The sequence below is a fragment of the Typha latifolia genome, chromosome 4 (genome assembly GCF_019914945.1).
Source record: "Typha latifolia isolate L0001 chromosome 4, TyphaL0001v2, whole genome shotgun sequence".
NCBI lineage: Eukaryota > Viridiplantae > Streptophyta > Magnoliopsida > Poales > Typhaceae > Typha > Typha latifolia.
The window spans coordinates 973,090-997,312 of NC_133089.1; the positions used below are offsets into that span (position 1 = coordinate 973,090).

The 24,223-nt window shown below is 41.1% G+C and overlaps 6 protein-coding genes across 7 annotated transcripts; 2 read left to right on the forward strand and 4 right to left on the reverse strand.

The window, feature by feature from the left end:
• Positions 1–195: 195 nt before the first annotated feature.
• LOC140786877 (putative glutamine amidotransferase GAT1_2.1) lies at positions 196–2,024 on the forward strand. The gene is made up of 4 exons (XM_073135581.1): positions 196–332; positions 494–1,218; positions 1,345–1,551; positions 1,668–2,024. The coding sequence occupies exons 1-4, from the start codon at positions 260–262 to the stop codon at positions 1,902–1,904; spliced, it is 1,242 nt and encodes a 413-aa protein (XP_072991682.1). The 5' UTR covers positions 196–259; the 3' UTR covers positions 1,905–2,024.
• Positions 2,025–3,222: 1,198 nt separating this feature from the next.
• On the reverse strand, positions 3,223–8,822 carry LOC140787468 (kinesin-like protein KIN-7A). The gene is made up of 15 exons (XM_073136392.1): positions 8,595–8,822; positions 7,564–7,941; positions 7,310–7,399; positions 7,132–7,232; positions 6,871–6,984; positions 6,697–6,778; positions 6,497–6,564; positions 6,348–6,407; positions 6,142–6,266; positions 5,736–5,934; positions 5,502–5,633; positions 5,347–5,439; positions 4,325–5,251; positions 3,923–4,239; positions 3,223–3,694 (listed from the first exon to the last, which is right to left on the reverse strand). The coding sequence occupies exons 2-15, from the start codon at positions 7,802–7,804 to the stop codon at positions 3,364–3,366; spliced, it is 2,880 nt and encodes a 959-aa protein (XP_072992493.1). The 5' UTR covers positions 7,805–7,941; positions 8,595–8,822; the 3' UTR covers positions 3,223–3,363.
• A 660-nt stretch (positions 8,823–9,482) lies between these two features.
• LOC140787469 (LEAF RUST 10 DISEASE-RESISTANCE LOCUS RECEPTOR-LIKE PROTEIN KINASE-like 2.1) lies at positions 9,483–12,307 on the forward strand. Its single transcript, XM_073136393.1, has 3 exons — positions 9,483–10,351; positions 10,744–10,779; positions 10,900–12,307. The coding sequence occupies exons 1-3, from the start codon at positions 9,580–9,582 to the stop codon at positions 12,057–12,059; spliced, it is 1,968 nt and encodes a 655-aa protein (XP_072992494.1). The 5' UTR covers positions 9,483–9,579; the 3' UTR covers positions 12,060–12,307.
• Positions 12,308–12,511: 204 nt separating this feature from the next.
• LOC140787470 (uncharacterized) lies at positions 12,512–13,299 on the reverse strand. The gene has a single exon (XM_073136394.1). It carries the CDS (start codon positions 13,158–13,160, stop codon positions 12,684–12,686), a length of 477 nt encoding a protein of 158 aa, XP_072992495.1. The 5' UTR covers positions 13,161–13,299; the 3' UTR covers positions 12,512–12,683.
• Positions 13,300–14,045: 746 nt separating this feature from the next.
• On the reverse strand, positions 14,046–18,432 carry LOC140786230 (chloroplastic group IIA intron splicing facilitator CRS1, chloroplastic). Of its 2 annotated transcripts, none has more exons than XM_073134504.1 (8): positions 17,633–18,432; positions 16,981–17,497; positions 16,625–16,755; positions 15,547–15,897; positions 15,299–15,455; positions 14,820–15,112; positions 14,416–14,727; positions 14,046–14,250 (listed from the first exon to the last, which is right to left on the reverse strand). In XM_073134504.1, the coding sequence occupies exons 1-8, from the start codon at positions 18,362–18,364 to the stop codon at positions 14,197–14,199; spliced, it is 2,547 nt and encodes an 848-aa protein (XP_072990605.1). In that variant the 5' UTR covers positions 18,365–18,432; the 3' UTR covers positions 14,046–14,196. The 2 variants fall into 2 exon arrangements, with proteins under 2 accessions (XP_072990605.1, XP_072990606.1); XM_073134505.1 differs by having other exon boundaries at positions 14,416–14,475; positions 17,633–18,417.
• A 2,653-nt stretch (positions 18,433–21,085) lies between these two features.
• Positions 21,086–24,189, reverse strand: LOC140786229 (AP-3 complex subunit delta). The gene has a single exon (XM_073134503.1). The coding sequence runs from the start codon at positions 24,180–24,182 to the stop codon at positions 21,342–21,344; it is 2,841 nt and encodes a 946-aa protein (XP_072990604.1). The 5' UTR covers positions 24,183–24,189; the 3' UTR covers positions 21,086–21,341.
• Positions 24,190–24,223: the final 34 nt, after the last annotated feature.

Consider the following 24,223-nt stretch of genomic DNA (forward strand, 5'->3'; position numbering starts at 1 on the left):
GTGGAACCGAACCGTTTTGAAAAGGAAAGAAGACAGCCCTGCCGCTTGCCGGAAATGGCAACGAATTTAACGTGAGGAATACATTTTCCGTTCTTAACGCTGAGAATGTGAAGCGGGAAAGCTTTAAAGTCCGCAACCCTCGACCCAAAAGAATCTTTCTATAAATAGCTGAGGGCAGTACTTCAGTACAATGCACATCACAAAAGCAGCCACTTTGCACCTGAGAGTGAGGGAGAGAGAGAGAGAGAGAGAGAGAGGAATGGCGGAGAAGTCCCGAGTTCTAATCGTCTCTCGCCGTACCACCCGCAAGAACAAGTTCGTCGACTTTGTTGGTAATTTCTTGATATAAATTCGTAAATTTCTGTCGAGTATCTTAACAAATGGGATATCATTCAACGGATAGTGCATGCAGTTAAAAATTTTTGCTTTGATTGTAATCTTAGATTTTAGCATGATGCTTTTATTTTATTTATTTTTTCTTTTGTCATCGTAGGAGAGTATCATCTTGATCTCATCGTAGCCTCCGGCGCGGCGCCGGTGATCGTCCCCCGAGTGGCCGGCGTCGATACGCTCCTCGACAGCTTCGAGCCCTTCCACGGCGTCCTCCTCTGCGAAGGCGAAGACGTCGACCCTTCCCACTACTCTCCGACCTCAAGCCTCACCCAGGAGGAATTTGACGACGTACGCCGCGCGCACGTGGCGGACACCGCCGTCGACCGCGAGAAGGACTCCATCGAGCTCGGCCTCGCCAAGCTCTGCCTCGGCCGCGGCGTCCCCTTCCTCGGCATCTGCCGCGGCTCACAGGTCCTCAACGTCGCCTCCGGCGGCACCCTGCACCAAGACATCTCTGTCGAGATCTCGAGGACGCGAAATCCGGCGGACGGCGTCAAGCACATCGACTACGATAACTACGACGGCCACCGGCATAAGATAACGGTGGTAGAGGGGACTCCGTTGCATTCTTGGTTCAAGGAGTCTTTAAAGGAGGAGTTGGAGTTGAATGTGAATAGTTATCACCACCAAGGAGTGAAGAGATTGGCAGAGAGATTTGCTCCAATGGCTTTCTCAGAGGATGGATTGGTTGAAGGTTTCTATGATCCGGAGATGTATAATCCTGAGGAAGGGAAGTTTGTAGTAGGATTGCAGTTCCATCCAGAGAGGATGAGGGATTTGGAGACTGATAAGTTTGACTATCCTGGATGCCCTGCTGTTTATCATGTAGTACATCCTCTTAGGATTAGTTTAGAAATGGAATAGTTTATTCTGTTTATCAAGGATTCTTTTACAATTTATATGTAATTTATGTTCAAATAATTTCTGACTCTTTTTTCAATCTTCTGGTAGGAATTCGTGAAGGCAGTGATAGCTTATCAGAAGAAGAGGAACAGCTCAATCAAACCAAATCTTGGTACACAATTATATCAGGAAGTGGAGAAGAACAGAAGGATTTTTGTAAATAATTTCATCCTTGCAAAGCATATATATTTTGCCAGGAACCAAAAGCCCCTGTCTAAAGAACAAGATATTGAAGCAGCAGCTGAATTCTTACAGGTAAAGTCAACCAACAGATTTAAAAGAGAGAGAGAGAGAGAGAGAAAAAAAAAAAGAAAACAGAACTTAGTAGATTATCGGATTGGAATAACATTTGCATTTGTTTGTGCATCCAGCTGAATTCAGCATTGAGTCTGCAACAGGAGAAGAGATTGAAGCAGATGGGCGCAACGGTGAGGAATGGATCATCCTACATGGAGAGGCTAAAGATGAGTGAAAAGAAAGAGAAGTTTGCAAGGAATTTAATGGAGAAGATGTCCATTGAGCAGTTGTCTGAACTTGTTTCCCTCTACCACATACTGGGAGAGATTTGCTCAGAGGTGTTGGAGAGAAAGCTTATGAATAGCTGGTGAATTAGTTGATATATGAAGTCTCAGGCATACCTTAATCATCCAAAATTATAATAACTTGGTTGTTCATCCAGGTTCTCATGTTTACAATATGTTGTTCAATAAAGATAAGTATTTTCTCGAGAAGAATTTGTTAGTAATTTCATGTTTTTGACATGAATTTTATTAACTTTGAGCTAAGTTTAAGTGGGGCCCACACATTATTAATGATGGTTTAATGGTGGAATTAATTTAGCTTAAAGTGTACTTTATTGTCAAATATTCACTTAGTCAAATCCATGAAGAGAAGTGAATGAAAATTGGCTCTAAAGTGGGTATCATGGCAATTGAAAATAAAGAAAAGGAAGTTTAGTACCATATTGGATATTTGAGAAATGTTAGTATGGTATATAAGTAACAAACTTCTTATGGGCTTTGGGCGGGTCAAGTCCAATTTTTAGTTTTTGACCCGAAATGGTGCATCCATTCGGTGACATTTTGCATCTTTTCGTCAAACCTGTTTACCTCTATAAATAGACTGTCATAATTAAACACAACATCAAAGAAGAAAACTTGGTTCATTCCTTCTAGAGTCGAGTCTGCATCCGAAAGAGAGTACAGCACAGTTTAGGTTCAATCAAGGCATTAGAAAGCTGCTTCATTTCCAGTGCAAGGCAGTCGTTGTATCCTGGGAGACCGACGTCCACTGTTCCAGAAGCAATCGGTGGAGGGCGAATTGGTCTTAAGGAGATAGTGTCCAACACTAGACTCGACTATTCAAAATTTTATATTCTGTAATCTGTAAGTTATTTATATTATTTTGATCAAATTAATTGTGACTCTTTGGAATCAGATTGTTACCGCCAACAGAATTCTACCTCTAGTTGGCTATATAACTTCCTATGCATTTCTCAGACATACTGTGCTCTTATATATGATGTTGTACATGCACCATTACAAAGTTCTGACATGAGTTGATTGTTTATAAACCAATGATCAAGAGTAGCAATATTAGGATACGTAACCTTCCTGTGAGGCTTAATTATACTAGATATTACATCAACAACTATTAGAGGAAAGGGACATCAACCAATCATTGTACGATATGCTGTTTGCATCATCTGCATGGTTGAAACTTTTGGGACCAGTAACAATCCTAATAGAAATTGAATCCCGTCCACGTTATAATCATGTATGAAGTTACATTATTAAGGAATCAATTGCTTGATTACAAGCTCCCACCATAAGATATATCCTAAATATGAATGCAAATATGATTTCCCATGCATGATGCAATGCTTTTTGCAGCAAAAATATATGATTGGAGATAAGAGAAAGAATATGATTGATGATTTGACCACCTATATTAGAGATCAAATGGAGTTGGTAAACTGTACAAAATATTCTTAAGCTCATGATATCTTACCTAAATATCAGGCCTCCAGGACTAATTCTCCTGTTGCTATCAGGATTTTCTTGATACCTAATACAGTCTTAACAAGTTGGATATAGGCTGCCATCCCAGAAGCCATGGTGTCTTACTTTCTGGTAGCGCAAAGTTCAGCTCAAACATCTCTTTGGTGATGTTTCCTCCTTCACAGAAGCCCACCAATCTAGCTACTATATCAGCACTTTCCTCTATATGTATTGAGTCATTTGGATCTGTCCAAAGCTTGTTCACCAGTTGAAGCCTTCTCTGCTTCCCTTCGAGTGGAACTTGCCATTTGATGTAGAGTCGCTCTCGCTCCTCTTCTGTAAGTCGTGAGCTCACCCTTCTCGCGAGGAACTCTCTTTCATGCCTCAATGCTTTGATACTGCATTTCAGGAAGAACCTACATTACTTCTGTATGACTGAATACTATCCACTAGGAGTAAAAGCTAGTAAATTGACTAGAACAAGCCACTTGATCTAACATAAGAATTTGTTAAATTAGTTTAAGATACTTTGCTTTTATTCAGTAAATTGACTGGAGGATCTGAACAGTAGAATTGGAAACGTAATTACTCATTTTTCTGAACATGAGAAGTTAAATTCTTCATACCTTGAAGAGATAGAAACTGTGGGCTCATCTCCGACATGTGCAGGGCTTGCATCAGCAATTTCTGCGAAGTGCTGCAGCAGCCATGTTAGCCTCCTTAATTCTACCTCAATGTATATCTGATCAGCTGAATCACCTCTGAATAACAGATAGAACTGAGTCCGATGAATTATTGATACATGGCAAACATCCCATGATTGGATTATCTGCTGCATTTGTTTTTTAAACTTTGTCCACCATGCATCTTGGGTGTTTTGTAGAACGGAGATATTTTTCTCCGTCTCTTCTTCTGCAGCCTCATTTGCTTCCAACTCCAAAACCTATCAACCACATTATATGTGTATAGTCATTATATGTGTTTAAATATATAGGCATTAAATCATTAATAAAGAAAGATTCGAGAACCTGACACACGAGCAGCTGCTTTTGGTATTGCAGCTTGGCAACTCGTTCTTTCAGCTCTGTGACATATGCTCTTATGTTCCTTACATTCTCCTCTGCAGCATTTCGGAACATCTGCTGCATTTTTCTCATGTTCACAGAACTGGAGCGCCTGTAGCATGGTGTGCCCTCCCTAGATGAGGTGTCTCTGCCATCTTCGCTCTTAGTTGGAGTGGCCTTCTCCGAACCTGATAAGCCCTCATGGTTTATGTCATCACTCTCTGGAGGCCTGTTCTCAGACTCAGACTCTAACACACTCTTGGAAGAAGAGTGGGGGGAGCATGGTGCTTTTATAAGATGAGGTCGGTTGATGTTGTTGCTTACAGCCAAAGGAAGCATCTTGTTTTTCATTGGATATGAATTTGAGAATTTTGAGGTGGTATCATTAGACTGATTAGTATTGTTTGGAAGAGACATTACTAATTTGTCTATGGATTTCTGAACATTTTCAAGCTGCAACTCGAGATTGGCAATAGAATTGCCATGTGAATGAAGTCTAGTGATTTCTTCTTTCAGGTTGGCACCAGCATTTCGGTTAGTGATTAGATCTCCAACTTCAACATCTTCATTCGTAGTTCTAACGGCCTGCATTTCCTGAATTTCTGCTTGAAGTTTGGCAATAGTCTCAGCTGCATCTTGGTTTCCAAGCCTGTGGCAATCCACCTCCTTCTGCAGTACTTCTAGAGCTCTGTTTGCTTCCTCTCCAAGCTGCTCCTGTAACTGTTCGAGCTTCCGGATTTCATGCACAAGCATGCATGGAACGGTTAATGATTTTCTCATCAGGTTTCTCCCATGATCGGCTTTACACTTGTCACTGGCCTGTGGCGATGGGCCAGAGAATGTAAGGCATTTCACTGGCCAGTGAGGTGATGAATCAAATGGATTCCATCCCTGACGGCACAAGAAGGCAAAGGGAAGTTGAAAACAAGCAAAGGAATGCTAGATGACAAGTTAAAAGGGCAGTGGAAGGGAAGACAAATCCTTACTGCTATATTGCCTTCCATTTTCTTTTGCAGTTCATCCAGCTCTGACTGAGCAAGGTCTCTTTCCTGCTTCAGTTTTTCCATTTCCATTTCCATCTGTTCATACCAGTTAAAAAGCTATAGTTGCAATAAAAAGAAACATCAGTTACGAATGTTACCTTCTTTATTTTCATTTCTTTCTCCATCAGAAGGGCCTCAGAATATGCAGAAGATTCTGGTGTTCGGAGTTCTGCTTCTAGTCTAGCAACTTCCTTCTGTAGATGCTTGACCAATTGCTTGTCCGAGACGACCTGATAATGTCAGAACTCAGTTGCATAGTAACCAAGAACAGCACAATTTGGAAATACGAAGATAGAGCATATGAATGCAATTTTTTTTTCAGCGCGACATACCATATTGACATGAGCAGTATTTGTAACTTCCTTGGCACAGGTCGCAAAGAAGAGAGTATTCCGAGATTGTTCTACATGAGATAATGCTGGACTCATGGTACAGATAATGGCAGTTCTTGCATTTCCACCAAGAGATAGTTGCAGTATACGTGTTAGCTTTGAATCTCGGTAAGGTATATGTCCACTTCTTTTTCCAATACTGTTGGAAGAGAAAGAACATGAGATCAGCAAGCTCTACTTAAATCATCGGTAATCAATTGTTGATCACCAATTTTAGCATTATTCAGCTAGTCTTTACTGAAGTTCCAGAGTTCACTTGAATAAGTGAGCTATTGTATATTTGTATGAAACCTCCATCTAGACTGAAAAGGAAAAGCGATGCTGATTACTATATATAGTTTCTGACCTAAGCTTTCTGATTACAGTTGTTAAAGTCAACAAGCTACGGTTTATGTGGCAGCCTTCTTTGAGCCTAGTGCCATTTGCATGAGTTTGTGCAGCCCTCTCACTTCCTGCAAGATCCACAAAATTCTGCAGATGACAATATATGCATTAAGTTACATACAATTCATCATATATCTAATCCAAAGGGCAAAAGAAAGATAGGATTACCAGGCTAGCTACAAAAGATTTCACACAACCTGAATTTTCAGGCTGGCTACTCTCTACAGTCTGGATGGCAATAGAAAATAGAAAATTAGCCTTCCCCTGATCTTTGAGTATGTCACTGCAAATATAATGGTAAAAGATCCAATAGTTACCAGCCTTATTATTTGGTGTGATCTGGAGCTGGTGTCATTCAAGGCAGTTTCACCAACTTGTCTTTGTGCTATAAATTGGGGAAAAGAATTATCATTAAGCAACTTACAGAGAGGGAATGCAAGAGAAGGAATATAGTTAAATAGCTACATTAGTTTGTCTCCATGTAACAAAATTATAAATATAACAAAGTTCAGTCAACCTTCACAAATGCCAATTAGATGTCTCAGATGCTGACTATCCTTCGCAGTCTCTTCCTCCAGCTTCTCAACAATGGTCCCTTTCTAGTGTCAATGATACAAAACATGTTTAACAAGATAATACTAGATGAAGAGCATGCTGATGGACAACAGGAGAGAACAGAACTGCATATAACCTCAGGATCATCTAATAGGCGAAGAGGACCGGAATCAGGTCTCAATAGATCCCTAACTATCTCATTATAGATTTCCATTGCAGAGATCTTGATAATGAAGCTTCTCTCTGAAATCTGTAAACCATTGAAAAGAGGTACAATCATTTTCAGAATGTTTACCTTTTGCTACATTCAGTAGAGCTACCATTTTGAAACAAAGTTATGTGTTGCATAGAAATAATAACATGCTATAAAAGGAGGTGGAAGTTTCATGAATCTTACATTTTTTATGTGTTTGTAGATATCATTTACAGCACTCTCAGTGATCCCCCTCATAGTATATGTTTTCCCACTGCTAGTCTGACCATAAGCGAAAATGGTAGCTACAGAACACAGATATCCTACTCAGTTCTAACTAAAACCCAATCATAACATCCAAAAAAAAAAAATTGTTACCTACCGTTAATTCCCGTCAATGCTGATAAGACAACATCCTTTGCTCCTTCTTCATAAACTGCCTCAGTTAAACTAGTCGGTCCAAATATTTTGTCTGGCACAAGTGAAACAGAAGCGCCACATAAGCAGAGAATCACTTCAATGATTCCATTCATCAAAATAAAAAACTTCAATGATTCCAAGCATAGTTTGCGACCATATACATTTATTTATATGCATGTAATGTAGGTAATTACTTGATGATCCAAAAGTTCATACCGAAAGTATAGGAGGCTGGAGAGCTAGGGCGATCCTGTGATGAGGCCTTGTACAAAATAGTGTGGTCATCAACACAGTCCCATGCTACTTGATCCTTAAAAGCTTGTTCTTTCTTGCTTAGAGGCCTCACTCTTACTGTAACAAAAATCTTCTCCTCCTGAACTCTGGAGCCACCAGGAGTGGACACGGGTGTTCTATCTATCTTCGAAGCTGGAGTGCCAGGTGTCCTAGCCGCAACCATCTCTTCGAACAGTAAGTGCAACTCTGCCGCAGATGATATAATATTTTGGAAGAAGGCAGGTAAAATCACGATAATAACGGCTCCATCTTATTGAAGAAATGCAATTTACTTCCTGTATGTCTTTGAACAGTACAAATCTGCCAAAAACAAGCATAATTAACATTTATGTTATTTGGAAGAGTATGTAGCTGAGTGATTACCTAGCTCATTAATGTACATTATGCATTCTCTACATTACATGGTTATCTGATTGTTGGTGAATCACTAAAATTTTCTCTTGAAACTGACATAACGTAGTGTATGGAGAGGTCAAGGCTCAAGAATGCGAAAGTAGTAATTTTTTGCCCGTCTTTCAAGTAGATCTTTCGTCTCACAGTCTTAGATCTTGTAACCGTGAGATCCAACAAAAAATTTCCATCTCTTCTTCCACATTGTCCCATTTCTCACAATACAAACAGTAATATTTCTCCTCCTCTCTTTCTTTCAAAGGCTCTCCAAGAACCAATTCCGATTATTCTAGCAATTTTTGGACCTTTTCCTCTTCTAGGGTTTCCTGAACCCCTTTATCGGAGGGAAGCGAGTTAATTGAGCAAGATAAAGAAAAAGCCAGCTAAATCCAAAGGAATTGGCCTGAACTAACCAAGAAAGTAAAGAAAATACCGCAATCTATCATATCAGGAAAGAGATTAAAAAGTAATGCACGAAATCTCCTCGGCGATCCATCAATCGTAGCAAACAAAATTAACCAAATTTAGGACGAACGAAATCCAAGAATGTAAAGACCACTCACAGATGCAGTGGAGCCACCCGAACTCGCGATTCTTGCGGTGTGAGATATCCGGAAACCCAAGTTAAAGGAAAAAAAAACAGAGATCTTTGTAGATGGATTGCGTAAATTTGGGGCTCTCTTATAGACGACGATTGCGAGAAGAGAGCGTTACCAACTCTAGAGACAGTAGCTTTGATTTCGACGAGAGGGTTTCAAAGATTAGAGAGAAGGGAGCGAAAGAAGTAGAAATAAGAAAAAAGAAAAAGAAACGTGGATTTGAATCATTGAATGGGGAGCGACAACGGCTAGTTCTTGCTAAATTTTAGATCATGAGATCGGACGGTCTAAAGAGGTAAGGAGTAATAGTGGGACGAGCTTGCCTTCTTAAATGAGGCTATTGACGAGCCCAAATAATACACGACGCATCAAACTTATTAGGGTTTTTTTGCATTAATACCCTTCAAAAACATCTTATTCATATGTTTATATACTATTTAAATAACCCCCTTTTTTTTAATGATATCTCTTAGAATTATCTAATCGTTAAATTTTAAATAATTTAGATATAAAAAAAAAAACAAAATTGTCCTTATTCTAGTGTTCATATTAAAAATCTTTTTTGTCTTTTTATTTAATTAAATTATTAAGACTTAATCTTATCTCTATTGAAAAGTAACTTGCAATGGTTTTTTTTTCCTTTATTCCTCTTTTTTTTTTTGCGCAATCTTTGTGTGAAATATTTTATTTATTTCGACTCACAGTAGCTTTGCAACTACCGAATTACGTCACCTCATTGTAGACAAAGTCAACCATTGAAAAGTCCAACACTCAGTTTCCCACGGCATGATGTCAACACGTTCAGTCAACTCTTCCCTGAAGATATACACAAACTTGGGCCCTTTTCCTTTTAATCTTATTGGATTACAAACATTTAGAAGCTAATATAGACCTCCTCCATCTCTTCTAGATCTGCGTCTGATCCGATCCATTGTTGTTGCTGAAGCAAATGGATAAAAAATCTCTCCTTCCACTCCTCTTCTTCCTCCTAACTTCGTCGTCGGAGCTGCCTTCATCTTCCAAAGCTTCTAATCATCAATACATGGCCTGCGCTCCATCGGGGTACAACTGCGGAGCATCCGGAGTAGTTGTCAGGTATCCTTTTTGGTTCAATGGCTGGCCGGACTACTGCGGCTACCCAGGGTTCAAGCTTTCATGCAACGATAACAATAACCTCACGATCCACATCAACGGCAAGGAGTACCAAGTGAAAGACATCGACTACTCGAGCAAAGTCCTCGTGGTTGTTGACCAAACAATCGTCGACCAAACATGCCCACAGCCGGACTACAACGCCGACGTCAGCCTCTCCATGTTTGAGTACAGCGACAACGACCGCAACCTCGGCGTCTTCTTCAACTGCACACCGCCTTCGTCTTCGTATGCTAAGAGACGCGTCTTTGCATGCCCGTCGACGAATTCCTCGTACTACACCGTGGATAAGAACAGCTCCTCCGAGATGTCGGACAAGTGCACGTCGAAGGTACTGGTTCCTATCCGGCAAACGGCGGCGGATCTTCTGGAGTACGGCAAATTGAACGCGTCGTCGGATGTTTACGCGGCGGGCTTCTCTCTGAGATGGATGATAGGAGGGGAAGGATGGTGTGACAGCTGCGTGAACTCCGGCGGAGCCTGTGGGTATGATGCTACCTCTCCTAGTGAGCCTACTTGCTTCTGCCCAAGTGCGCCGAATTCTCTCCCTTGTCCTCCCGGGAATAGAGGTATGAGCTGCAACTCTTCCTTTTTCACATTCAAATCCAGCCCATGTGAAAATTGGGCAGAAGACTAAAAATTAACCCCGGGAAATTTCACTCTACCCCCAATTTGATTTGACTCATCAATTGGGTGAAATTATTCTACATTTTTAACTTATGTTTTCTTTTTATCATATTTAATGGAATAATATAGAGAATTTAAATTTTTTTGATTAGAAATAAACAGATTGAATTTGAGATATCTTTATTTATAACTTTATTACTAATAAGGATCTTTAAATTTAATCTTTAGTTTAGTCTAGATCACAAGGGATTAAATGTTTTGAGTTAAAAGGACATATAATAATCGACTTAATTAACCTCAATTCTGACTAATTCTTTCATTTCTTTTATGCTAGATGCTGGAGTCAATCTGAGGAAGAAGATCATAGTCGGTAAGTTTAATTTCCTTCCTTCCACAATCATCTTGAGATTTTGGAAAGAGATGTTTCAACTTCGTAGGAAACATATGCTATATATCCTTTTTCTTTAATTCTTTCTCGTCTCTTTCGCAGGTATTGCAACAGGATTAGGAAGTTTGCTCGTAGGAAGTATAATCTTCTCCCTGCAACGCTGCTACTATGGGAAGAAATGCCAAGTGCCAGTCATGTGGAACAAGACATCAGAAAATAGTCAAACAGTAGAAGATTTTCTGGAGAGACATGGGTCTCTTGCCCCAAAAAGGTACCCTTTTTCAGAAGTGAGGAAGATGACCAAATCCTTCAATGAAAAATTGGGCCAAGGTGGGTACGGAAGTGTGTTCAAGGGGGAGCTCTTTGATGGTTCTCCGGTTGCCGTTAAGATCTTGAGAGAATCGTCTAAAAGCGACGGCGAAGAGTTCGTCAATGAGGTAGCCGCCATTGCCAAGACCTCCCATGTTAATGTGGTCAGCCTCGTTGGGTTTTCCATACAAGGGTCGAAGAGAGCTCTCATCTACGAGTTCATGCCCAAGGGATCACTAGACAAACACATTCACGAGAATCAACTCAAGGCGTCGAACCCTGATCCTCTCGGGTGGAGAACGCTATACGAGATCGCCGTCGGCATTGCTCGCGGATTGGAGTACTTGCATCGTGGCTGTAATACGCCCATTGTTCATTTCGACATCAAGCCCCACAACATTCTACTAGACCAAGATTTCAGGCCCAAGATTTCCGACTTCGGACTGGCCAAGTTGTGCCGCCCCAAGGAGAGCATCCTGTCGATCAGTGGAGCTCGCGGGACCATCGGCTACATCGCGCCGGAGGTGTTCTCGAGGAACTTTGGTGCGATCTCTAGCAAGTCCGACGTCTACAGCTACGGAATGATGGTGCTGGATATTGTTGGAGGGAGGAGGAGGAGGAAGAACGAAGCAGCGGCAGAGGAGGATAATTCCGACGAGGCCTACTTCCCGCAGTGGATCTACGAGCAACTCGAAGTCGAAGATGGTGAGGATGTTGGTAATAGTGGAGTGGCAAGCGAAGATGAGGAGATGGTGAGGAAGCTGATGATAGTGGGGTTATGGTGCATCCAAGTAATGCCCCAAAAGAGACCTTCGATGAGCCGAGTGCTGGATATGCTCCAAGGGAGCAGTAGTAGTACAGGCTTGGAAATCCCACCAAAGCCCACATTTTCTTCTCCTTTACAACAACTTACTAGTTATTCCAATATATCTACCACAACACAAGATGCATAAGAGAAGATTTTGGCCATCTCAACTCAAGAAGAAGAAGAAGAAGAAGAAGAAGAAGAAAGGCTAATTCGAGGAAAGAAACTGAGATCTTCTGTGGGTTTATCTATTAATACTCCATCAAACTAACTATTAGCTGCAAGAAGGGGGAAGGGAATAAATGGAGGAGGGTTACACGTGCAGCTAAGATTCGAGTTGGAACTAATTCTTATACCAACCTTTGCGTGCTAATTAAGCTTTAGAGTGAAGAGGCCTACTGCTAAGGGTACTTTTGGTTCCTTCTCTATATATAATATATATGACAGTGAATTAGTTATTAAACCGTAAATAAATATTTAAAGGACATATAACAGTAATAGGTGAATGTAGTATTAGTAAGGACTAAAATGCAATATATAATAATGTAGTAAAATTATTAGTTTAAGCAGCATGGTCTCCTACTAAGAATATTATGGTCATTGTTTGTGGACAAATGTAGCATCACCTCTTCAATATTTTCTACATTTTATGGGGACAAAAAATACTAATAAAACTCTCCAAAGAGGAGGAGGTGAACAAATTATTTCACAAAACACCAACAAGAAGATAATTTAATTGAGGAAGACGAAAATTAATATATAGCACTCGATTTCACTCGGGAATGGAGAGGAGCACGGGTCGCCAACTCCGCCGCAGCAACCGAAAACGCAGCCCACCCGATCCAAATCTCCACCCACCACCTCCGCCGCCGCCTCGCCGATCCACCACCATCACTTCTTCCAACCCCAAAACCCTCCTCCTTCCACCGCCGCCGCCATCTCCGCCGCCGCGATCGCCTCCGGCCAACCCCGGTGGAGACGAGATGAAGAGATCTCTTAGTGTATGTGAGGCAAGCAGCCCCTTCTTCTCCTCCTCCTCCTCCTCCTCTTGCTCCAGATCTACCGTCTGCTTACCGTTCGACGGATCTCCTCTCGCGATCCACCTTCGGCTCAGGAGCCTCCTCAAGGTCCTCCGGCGGCGGAGGCGGAACACCGGACTTCCTGCGGCGGCGGTGGCCGGGCTGCGAGATGGACTCGCCGCCGTGGTACATTGCGTCGCGAGGAGCTTAAATTTGTGCAGCGTCGCCATCTCTCTCTCTCTCTCTCCCTCTCACTCTGTACAAGACTACGAGTGAGGAATGGATCGATTCGTCTTCTTTTCTGTCTCTGGCTTCATAATAGAGCTTTGGGGGAAGAGGAGGGGGTTGTGCTGCCTTTCTTGATCGGGTGGGATTTGTAGGATGGTCGGATTGGTGGGGGGAACGGTAAAGAAGATGGCGCCACGTGGACTGGGGATGAGGTCGCTTTGCCTTTGATTAAAAAGGAAGGGAGGGAGACGGTTACGATGCCACGGGAATAAAGTAGTAGGACTAACAGGAGACGAGGATTATCATTTTGTGAGGTGGACGTGGACCGCTTACCTTTTCCATATGTCTCTTCTTTACCTGTCATTTTACTAAATACCCCTCAACGATATGCTATATATCTCTAATGCCCATCCGATTTTTATTTCACAATAAATAAAATTTTGAATCCGTTTTAAAATTATTTTTAAGGACTATTCAGAAGGACACAACACACACACACACACACACACATATATATATATATATATATATATATATTTATTTATATCCGATATGACGGCCAATCATAGCCTATGGCAGAAAGTTTGCATAACTATGGCTGCAGACAATCTGTCGTCCAGAAACTAGAATAGCCAACTCATTGTTATTCTTTAACTTTATCCCAAAAAACAAAACCAAAAACAACACGAAATCTTTGACCGTACAACCAAAGAAGATAAATACGCTTCAAACGCAGCTCAAGATAAAGAAAGAAAGAAAGAAAAGAAATACGAGCAATTACGTTCCATTTACAAAGTTTGTAGTTGTGTACAGAAGCAGCAAAGATTTTCCATAGGGAGGAATGAAGCTTTCGATTGACGGAGGACATTTACGGGGAGCTTATTACATAATGACAAACGAGGAATAATAATCCTAAATTTTATTCTTGTCTCCTCAATCCGTTTACATCAGCAAAGAATGCTACTTTTTGCAACTGTACATCTTAAGGAAAGAAAGATTATCCACTTGATGTATAACTCTTCCGAAAGGTGTTAAATGCTACATCTGATACTCAAGAGGAGTTATTTTCCTAATTCTCTCGTCCAAATCTCTCTGCAAGACCAGTAGATTATCCAAATTAGTTGGTATTATATTTCGATTTCCTAACAGCAATAGCAGTTTCTCTAATGCAGTCTCAAAGTCAGCTTATTGATGCCATATATTGTCCACAGTTTCCAAAGATGAAATAGTTGCAGGCTGCGATGGAATTAAACTTACCAGCTTCTGTTTCAAATCCCAGATTGATTGTTGTGTCTGCCGGGCAAAATATTTCAACGACTGACAATTGAGAGGAAAAGGAACAAGGGAAGGATTGTTGATTGGCAGCACTGGACAGAGTGAACAGTTGTCTCCACAGGCATGGACCCCATCAAACTTGCCTTTAGATTCATGCAGCAATAAGATGTGATTCCAGGAAAGATTGCTTTGCATATCAAAATGCTTGGTTCTTGGTTTAATCTCAAGGCAAGTTTGACAGTATCCATAGGCAAGGGAAAACAAGCTACTGTCACCGTCCAGTATAGCCAACCACTCCCCAGAGAAAGAAAAAAGAACGATCAATATCTCCCTATAATATATGAAAATAAAAAGGCTTAAGAAATCATTGAGATACTGAGTATTACCCCTCGTCGTTGAACCTCAATTGATCTCAGTAATGCTTCTTTCTTTGTCAAGAGATTATCAGGCAATACTTTCAATGGACGGTTATAATTCTTCCCACGGTAAATAATTATGGCATGACTGCTTCTCAACTTCTCCACTGTAACCAATGTCCCACCACTCTCAAGTTCAAGCAGTCTTGCTGTGTACATAACCTCTCGAATTCCTTTCTGCATTGTAATTATTTTCACGACCTCTCTATGTTTCCAATGCTGGTGAATATTTCCAATTACACCATCATAAATACCGCGCCTTCCTGCGGAGAGAATTATATATGTTAAAAGTAAACCAAGAAGCAAGAATCAACCTTAGTATCCAGTAAAGCATAACCACCAAGTGAAAAAAGAAATAAGAAAGATGTATGGATTGGATGAGTTGCAGGTACTGTGACGTTAGGGAAAAGAGTTCAAATACTATATTTCTTCTTGTGTGATAGCCATACCAAGCAGCAAATGTTCTTCCATCTTCCAGCCTATATTCTGAAAAGCCTGTCTTTCCTCTTCCGTTAAAAGTTCCTGATCAGCAGCTTGCTCAGAAGGGCTCCATGAACAACTCAGGTCAGCCAACTCCTTTTCCGATTTTTCAATCTTTCTAGTAAGCTGTGGATGGCAAAAAAACAAAACAAAACAAAAGGTTAAAATTTGAATTGTCATTTTGCTAGCATATAGCTTTCAATAGGTCAAATCATACTATGAAAAGCCTGCGCTCCTGCTTTGTTAGTTCCCTTGTCAATCTCTCTTTATCAGCTTCCATTTGAATTTTGGCCTCACAATGCTCAGCATTTTGGCCAAGATGATTCACTTGAATATCTTGATATTCCCTAAAAGTTCCAATATAACTTGTCCTGGATGCTAATTCATCAACTACATGAAATGAGTCAGCCACCTTTGATCGAGCTTCCTCTTCCTTCAGTTGTTGGTCATGGAGCTCTGTCTCTCTTTCAATAATAGAATCTGCTACTCTACCCGGGAGGAAATCTTTACCTCTATATAGGATGATGAAAAACTTGTTTCTCAATATCAGTACTCCTCCTGTAAGATGCTGCATTCATGAGCCTCAGTGTCAAGCACATGAAGCTTCAGAGAAAGGACTACTCATGAAGAAAGCTTTTTAGTTAGAATCAATAACCTTGCAAAAGCAAAAGAACCAATTATATTCTCATCCTTACAATTGAAAGGAAGGAGAAGAACATAAATATTTTGGAATATTAATATATAATTGTTTATATATTTGTTGCATAAAACAAAAGGTTCCTTTCTCTCACAAAACTAGGAACTTAGAAAAATTAAGCTTCCGTGAAGCGCATCAAGTGGAGTTCTAGTACAATTTACAATCTATGACAATCCAACACTACATTGTTTAGTTGAAGTAATCATTGATCATATGATTTCTCTCGCACAATTTAAGGTCAACTTCTAGTATGCTACATGGGACAGTGTGAAAGATTGAGAGTACATAAAGAGGCTTTTGAATCTGGTTGAGGAAAGCATCAGAAAAAGAACAATTAATAAATGCGTTAGCACTAATGAAAAATTATTAGTTTCACGTTATTTGGTACTCCAAATGAGACCATCCAAATAGTAGATGAGAATTCGTGGATGTGCTATATATATATATATATATATATATTCAAACACATAATATCAACATATTGTTGGCATCCAAAATTAATACAGTCAAATTGCAGTACCAACAACAATCAACTTGAATGACTTTAAAAGAAAAAATAGTAAAATATAAGCAAATAAAAATAGCCAACCTAACTTGCCTTGAGTTCCATTGACATTTGCTCGTTATCAGTATTAGGAATTCCAACTTTTATAGCAATCTTAGCTATAAGACTTTTCTCCCAAAGCTTTAAAATTGCAGCAGCCAAGCCTTGAAGTTTTCTATTTTTACCTTTCATAAAGCAAGACAAACATAACATTTAGAATTAAAATTCTATAACAACCTCTTGATGCATTTTTGTGTAAATCTGATGCACATATAATAAACTAGACAATCGATGAACAAAATGAACAAAAAGCAACCTACAGCAGAACCAACCTTCAAAAGCAAAAGCAGTACCTGTCATGAAAAGGCTTGAAAAAATGTAAAAAATCCAAATGATATCACTAAAATTACCTAGTGCAAAATGTGTTGGTAAAGGATGTGCAAGCATCCGTAGGTATGTCAATTCATCATCTGTAAGCTTTAGCCGCACTCCAGGAGGACACTGCCTAAATGGAGTCTTGAAATCCGAAACAACTTCTGGAAGTAGGTCAGCATCCACAGGTAATGGAGTCCGCCACCACCAATCAATAAAACGAGGACCTAATTCGTCCAACAATCTGTTGACCTCTCTCTCATAGAGTGTTCCAGTGACTGGGCCAACACCATTAAGCTGCTTCAATGTAGCCTCAAAATTCTCCACTTCTCCATTCCCTCTTATGAAGGATTCACCATCAGACTTTGTGGACAGATTAGCATTGTTATCTTTGTTATATTGGGATTGATAAATACTACTTTTTGCCAATGAATCTTCCCCAACAGGAGCAAGAGATGACTTCTGCGAAGCTTTTGGATTCATTGGATAGTTGATTCCCCTGTAAACAACGAGAGTGTCTTTCTTGCTCCAGACAACCAAGCCTCCAGTCTTTGTCTGCTTAACATATCAGCAAAAACGAGATAATGGACACTAAATACAAAGATACATTACAAATCCCTTGGAAAGTACTTGTCACAAATTGGCAAAACAGAGACAATGGACACAGATGTGATAAGAAGAGCCACTAACCTCGACAATCTCCCTCGCTCGGTCCATGTTGCGCCGCAGTGGCTCGACGATCTTAACCATCGCAAGCTCCTGCTTCTTCCAGGTTCTCTCAATTTCCTCGACCACCTCCTGCATGAACCCGGCCTTCTTCGCCCTCACCCACCTCTTCATCCTCCTCGCCTCCCCCTGCAGCCTAGCCAGTTCATTCTCCGTCAATATCCTCTCTGCTGCCGTCACCTCCCTCTCCTTCTTCTCCCTCCTAAACACCATCTTCCTCTCCGCCGCCACCCACGGCGCCTTCCTCTGCATTCCGTCTCCATCTAATTCCACCTCAGACATAAACTCGAACACCTCGTGGTCATTAATCCCATCCTTCTCGTAGCAATGCTCAGGTTCTAATGGGTTGGTTTCTTGGAGGGATTTGACTGTCCGGATGATTCCGAGCATGGCACGGCGGCCACGGCCGCCGCGGACCTTGGCGGTGAGAGATGAATCCCATTCGTCGTCGGCGGCGGCATCGTCTAGGGTTGACTTCTTCTTGGGATCGGAGAGGTCGAGGACTTGGTCAGGAGGGAGGAGGAGGGGGCCCCGCATCCACGGGGGGGTGGGCATCTTGACGGCGCCGGAGGAGAGCCATGGCTTATCCGAGGAGAGGAAAGGATGGTGGGGTCTCTCCAAATTGGAGGCGGTGGATTTCGGAGGGGGATGAGGGTTGGAGAAAGCCAAAGGGGAGCTGAAGAGAGGAAGAGGCATGTGTAAGGTGAGCAAGAAGAACAGTGAGGGAGAGATGACTTCGACAAAAAAAAATAAGATAAAATTAAAAATATCTTTCTTTGTGCATTTTTACATATCACCCCACTGAATTTGGCCTTATTGCAAAACAGTCAGAAAAACCCGTCTACTTTTTCTTAATTACAAATCGGTTCTCCATTTTTCATATAGAATATTAATTAATTAGAATATTCTTTAGAATGTAGCCCTTGTACAACATTTTGAGCGAAGCACATCAAATTCTGATCACTGAGCGACGTGATCAAAATATAATTCTAAAATAAAAGCATATTATCATCATCAACATAGTTAAACACTTCATTGCTCTCTATATCTAAAAGTGCTAATTACTTTGAAATATGAAAACATTAATAAATAGTTATTTGCAACTCATAGTTAACTTGTTAGTCATGTCAAAAAAAATTCCTGGCAATTTCCACACAAGAAACTCAAAACCTGTCAGGTAAATTTTTCTAACCAAAATCATATACAGAATCTGCAAATCCTGATCGAAGGAAGAACCAACATGCACATTGCAAAGAAATTATGGAAACTTTCTGTCACACATAGGAAGGAGTAAAACATATTCAACAATCTTGGTGCAAACACAACTGGAGAAAAATTTACCAGGAAGTTGCATTATTTGATCCAAACAACAGTTTATGACAAAAAGGTTAAGGGTGTCATCAGTAACAACTAAAAACCAATCAACTGATGGAAATAATAAATGTAGATTGCAATGGTATCAGCACTTATGTGCTATTAGATCTGTCATCGCCAGAACGATAGCAATAATTTTGCAGATAATAACTCATTATCCTCGTAAAATCGTGACAGAAAGGTTATATTTGAACAGAAAGTCAAACATATATATATTCAGAGAATAAGAGATGATTACAGTTAATTAAACCCATGTTGTTAATTTCCAAACCAGATCATATTGGCCAAACAGCACTACAAAATTTAACTAATCTTCATCCTTAATGTAACAAAAAGTTCACCAGATAAATTCTCTCAAAAATTAAGAAATAAAACACAATTCTAATTGCAAATTGTCAGTTAGATTTTGCATGAGATATGGTTAAAAATTATTACTACCATGTCACCATCCTTCAAATGAACTTCAGTTTCAATTCAGAGGAGACATGTTCCTATTATTATACATGAGATGAGGTCATAATAAGGTTATCAAATGGCTATCATTCAAAATTAGTTGCCCTTTCAGTGTTCAAGGCACACATGCCTAATTGCTGAATGTTGTCCAGAATGCTCATCATAGTGGAACAATGTCTGGACTCTGGACTTACATTAAGAGTAACTAGATAACAACATTTACATTAGGTCCATGATAGCCATTTTCAGTGTAAAACAAAATGTAGATGCAAGCTGCTACAATAAGTGATACTTTTACAATTCTTTGAGGAGCAAAGGATGTTTCATTTCTCATAGGCAAATCTAAATGCATAAAAATACAACTTAACAGGGAAAATTATTTCGGAAGGTTTGCACAAGAGCTTCGAGGTCCAGCATCTGGCAAATGTAACAAGATGTTCTGTAAAAGAAAGTGCAAGTGATAACTATTCCATAATGGAAATAGATAAGTGATGCAGCTCTTTTATGCGGAGCTCGATTATATTTGAAAATATCATCTTATCAAAGATCCATGAATTAGGTCCAACATAGCACTCCATATCATAGGGTACAAATGATACCACTGGAACAAGCTTGCAGGTCCATGTAATTGCCCTGGTGACCAGCATGACATACTACACGAGCTAGTGATCTATACACCTGTACATATTATTTAAATCATCCTAAATGATAACACAACAAGGATTTGAGAAATCTCTTTTTCTTATTCATTTTGCATGATTATAATCTTAACCTCTCAAAATTCATTTCATGAATCTAAGTTAGCACTATCTCATCGCAGTCGTTGTCTATTACATTTCAAACCAGCAAACCCGGGATGAACCTGACCCCCCTGAATCATGGGAGAAGTGAAATGTTCATGTCACAATAACTTAAACCTAAGGAAAAAAACTGAGACTTGATCTGAAGCATTAATTTAATTCCACAAAATCTTTCCATATAAAACTGTTATGATAAAAAAACATAAAAATAAATAAAATATTGTCTAACTCAATCCAGAAACTTTTGACCAATAATAATAGCCTGTGTAATACGAAAATCATTTAATGTGTATAGTTCTACCACATACAGTGATACAAAGACAAACCCCATTAGACGACAAAAGGGCAATATATGAATTTTCTTTTGGCAATCAAGTTCCAATGTAATGTCTAAAATCTGAAATTGTTAAATCATAATATATATATAATGTTAGATGCTTCAGTTGTGTACCCATTTTAGTCTCAATAATAACATGCATATATCTAATTATTTACTGTACAGTAGGAGTGCTTGTGCTAGAATGATAGAATTCAACAAGGCTTCAAACAAGTGAAACAACTGTTCTTTAGCGCACAATGGGAACACATAATATTGGCAGTGAATATACAATATACGGCACAGATTCTCAAATAAAGATGATTTCATAATACATTTTAAGTTTCAGTTCAACGATACACTTGTTTCAACAGAAATGAATCAGCTTTGTCTAAAGATGATATGAACCCCACTTACCTGTGCAATTTTCAAGGTTCTGGCCATTTAAAGCAGCACGTTACTCTAAGTTCCCAGTGAAAATGACAAGTTTGAGAATGAATTTATAACATGAAAAATAAAATTAGGTATAGAACCTTAAGATCTCTTCTATGGTATGGATAAGAAATACAAACTCAAAACATAAAACAACTCCAAATGCAAAAGTGAAAAGGTTGAGAAGTATCATGTGCAAAATCGGTAAATGGAAAAAATGATACAAATCTGACCTTTGCTAGAAGGGCAAGGAAGAAATTTTCATCAGCTTTTAACATATTAAACATGCCCACATCAATCACAAAAGGAAATCCTGGATTACTGGTGCCTGAGGAGTGGCACTTAAAGAAGCATCCACTCTTTGTCTATGCTTATGTTTTCCATGATGATGGCTACTCCGTGTAGAGCTCCTTAGACTTTTCTCTTCTTTTTCTTCATTTTTTCTGGTACTTCTATGTCTTTCTTTTCTACTCTTCCTAGTACTCGAGGCCTCATGCTTTTTATCACCAACAAGTAAGTTTTCTTTCAGCTGAGAAGTCAATGCACTAGTATCTACTTTGTCTCTCAGTGTTCCTTGATAAGACTTATCTGGATACCTCTTTTCTGAAGATGAGGGCTTGTCTTCTTTGCCCAAAAGAACACCCCTGATAACACCAGATAGCGGATCTTCTTTTGACTCCTTCACTGTTGTTACAACAGTAGTCATGACACCTTCACCTTCACCTTCGTCCAATTTCACCACTGTTGGTCGTGGCTTCGTGTTCTTTGTCTTTCTTGGAACCAGTGCTTGCTCAGTGAGCTTGACAAGGTCTTCAATGGCACCATCATGATTTACTGGTAACAAGGGGTCATTGGCGTGTGGGTAATCATTTGACTCATTTTCATCTTTCTCCGCTGGAAGATAATACAGTCCATGCCTTTTACGATGTTCAGCGAGAAGAGAAGTTGACCCAACTAATGTTGCAGATTCCTCTTTGGACTCCATAGTATGACGGCTGACACGGTAAAATGAAATTGATGCAGGTGGAGTAGTACTATCATCTTCACTCAAGAATTCTGTCAGATCAGCAAGAGTTTCCTTAAGAATAAGACCCTCAGGTACTGGAACTCTCTTCTGAGCAATCACAGAAACTGGTCCTAGCTCTTCAGAAAATACCATGTCCATAAGATTGACAATTTCGCCAACTTTATCCTTTCCTGCAAAACCCTCCTCAGCTTTCCAAGCTCGAATATCTCGTAACATGTGAACAAACCCGAGCACATTGCGTGCACGCTCCTGAACCTCCACTTCATCACATAATGCAAGCGGGCCAACTGCTGTTTCGATCAAATTGAGCATGTACAATATAGAATCAAGTGTGAAAAGATCATTCCTCTCCAATGAACCAGAAAAAGAGGTGGTCGGCATGACAGAAGTAGCAACTCCCTCCTGAATCTCAGCACTAACTTTATCATCTGTTAGTAAGCCACCCTTAAGCTCTTCTCCAGTGATTGAGTTGCCAATAGAGGAACCATGAGCTGATGATTCTAACTGCTCAACATATGTCCTGCAACAGAAGGTAAGAACTTTAAATATGGCTTGGATGTAAACAGCTCTCACATACGTAGGCAGAAGGTTAGTCCTCGGCTGCAGAAGCGCCTCTACCAGCTCCAATGGATTCCTCGAAAACTCGACATACTCCCCTGAAGCCCATGCAGCAGCAGACAAAACACTACAAAGAAATTGGTTTCCCAACAAGGCAGGGTCTATCAAAAGATCCCGAGCAACATGGACAAGCTCCGGCCTCGCATCCTTCACCCTCAAGCCGATATCAACTAACTGCTGCTCGATCTCCTCCCCCTTGGCACAATGGATATTCCTTGCCATTTCCCCCAGCAGACCAACATACCAATCAAAATCCACAACCAGCTCATACACATTCCTCCCGCATGTCGCAAGCACAGTCTCGAGTATCTCGTTGGCGAACTCGGGGTCCGACTTCGCTGCAAGGCCAACCAAGAGGTCGGAGATCTCGACAATATTTGACTCAGACACCATCTTTATCAGCAGTCTCAGTGCCTCGCTACGAATGTTGTGGTCGGTATCGGTAAGGTAGCGGACAATGCTAACGCGGTTATCTTCCACAGCCCAGGAGTATTCGGGGCCCAGCATTGCGAGCGCTTGAAGTCCGAGATACCGGAGATTGGGGTCGTCATCTGAAGACATGAATTCCTTTATCTTCTCAATTGCAAGCCTTACTGCCTCCCCATGGTCACTAAGCCCTAATGATACCGTTCGGACGCACTCGAACACCAGCGATTTGGCTGACGACCGGCGCATGAGTTGGCAGATTGGATCAACGATGCGAGCGGCAAGCCGGGGCTCTAGGGGTGCAAGCCGCGCGAAGATCTTCAGCACCTTGATGAGCACCCAATTACTTTTGGAATCAAGCAAGATCCGATAGAACTCGGGAGCAAGGGGGAGGAACGGCCCGGGGTCTGCGGGCGGAGCCGAGAGTTCGCAGAACACGCCGACGGCGGCCGACACGGCGCGAGGATCGGCGAGGCAATCGACGAGCGGCTTGAAGAGCAACGGGACGGAACTTGGGGAAAGAGAGATCACCCGGGTTGCGGCGGCGATCGCTTTGGATTGGACTTGAGAAGAGCGGGAGATGAGGGGGACGAGATCCGGCGCGAGGTGTGTCGCGATGTCGGGGGAGGCGGCGAGGGAGATGAAGTAGAGGGGAAGGGAAGGGGCGAAGGGGGAAGTGAAGGTGGTGAGATCCTTGTGAAGCTGGTGGGTGGTGAGGGGGAGGAGGTCGGTGGTGGAGGGGTGGAAGGAGAGGGAAGCGGCGAGGTAGGCGAGGCGTTTGATGGGGAGGGAGGAGGAGGGGAGGAGCTCGAGGGCGTGGAACGCAGCCCAGGACATGGAGTGGAAGTGGAGGGAGGAGAGGAAGGTGAGCTTCTGAAGGGCGACGGACTTGGTGGAGGGATCCGGCGAGCGGATCTCGCGGCGGATGTCGGAGAGGGAGTGGGAGATGAGGGTGGAGGAGGAGGAAGAAGAAGAATAAGTGTGAATGGATTTGATGAGGTCATCGAGGGAGCGTTGGAAGAGGGAATCGACGAGGGAGGGCGAAGAAGAAGAAGAAGAAGTCGCCATGGGAGGAGAAGAGGAAGAGGAAGAGGAAGAGGAACAGAGGA

What these genes read in the sequence shown, in the direction of transcription:
- LOC140786877 (XM_073135581.1), top strand. Translation starts at nt 260, where the DNA reads ATGGCGGAGAAGTCCCGAGTTCTAATCGTCTCTCGCCGTACCACCCGC. An exon ending in GATGCCCTGCTGTTTATCAT is followed by an intron (nt 1,219 to 1,344) that starts GTAGTACATCCT and finishes ATCTTCTGGTAG; the next exon opens with GAATTCGTGAAGGCAGTGAT. An exon ending in CAGCAGCTGAATTCTTACAG is followed by an intron (nt 1,552 to 1,667) that starts GTAAAGTCAACC and finishes TTGTGCATCCAG; the next exon opens with CTGAATTCAGCATTGAGTCT.
- LOC140786229 (XM_073134503.1), bottom strand. Translation starts at nt 24,182, where the DNA reads ATGGCGACTTCTTCTTCTTCTTCTTCGCCCTCCCTCGTCGATTCCCTC.
- LOC140786230 (XM_073134504.1), bottom strand. Translation starts at nt 18,364, where the DNA reads ATGCCTCTTCCTCTCTTCAGCTCCCCTTTGGCTTTCTCCAACCCTCAT. An exon ending in GAGCGAGGGAGATTGTCGAG is followed by an intron (nt 17,498 to 17,632) that starts GTTAGTGGCTCT and finishes TATGTTAAGCAG; the next exon opens with ACAAAGACTGGAGGCTTGGT. An exon ending in AAATGTCAATGGAACTCAAG is followed by an intron (nt 15,898 to 16,624) that starts GCAAGTTAGGTT and finishes TCATGAATGCAG; the next exon opens with CATCTTACAGGAGGAGTACT.
- LOC140787470 (XM_073136394.1), bottom strand. Translation starts at nt 13,160, where the DNA reads ATGGCGACGCTGCACAAATTTAAGCTCCTCGCGACGCAATGTACCACG.
- LOC140787469 (XM_073136393.1), top strand. Translation starts at nt 9,580, where the DNA reads ATGGATAAAAAATCTCTCCTTCCACTCCTCTTCTTCCTCCTAACTTCG. An exon ending in TTGTCCTCCCGGGAATAGAG is followed by an intron (nt 10,352 to 10,743) that starts GTATGAGCTGCA and finishes CTTTTATGCTAG; the next exon opens with ATGCTGGAGTCAATCTGAGG. An exon ending in GAGGAAGAAGATCATAGTCG is followed by an intron (nt 10,780 to 10,899) that starts GTAAGTTTAATT and finishes TCTCTTTCGCAG; the next exon opens with GTATTGCAACAGGATTAGGA.
- LOC140787468 (XM_073136392.1), bottom strand. Translation starts at nt 7,804, where the DNA reads ATGGTTGCGGCTAGGACACCTGGCACTCCAGCTTCGAAGATAGATAGA. An exon ending in TCCAGCCTCCTATACTTTCG is followed by an intron (nt 7,400 to 7,563) that starts GTATGAACTTTT and finishes CACTTGTGCCAG; the next exon opens with ACAAAATATTTGGACCGACT. An exon ending in TCTACAAACACATAAAAAAT is followed by an intron (nt 6,985 to 7,131) that starts GTAAGATTCATG and finishes AATGGTTTACAG; the next exon opens with ATTTCAGAGAGAAGCTTCAT.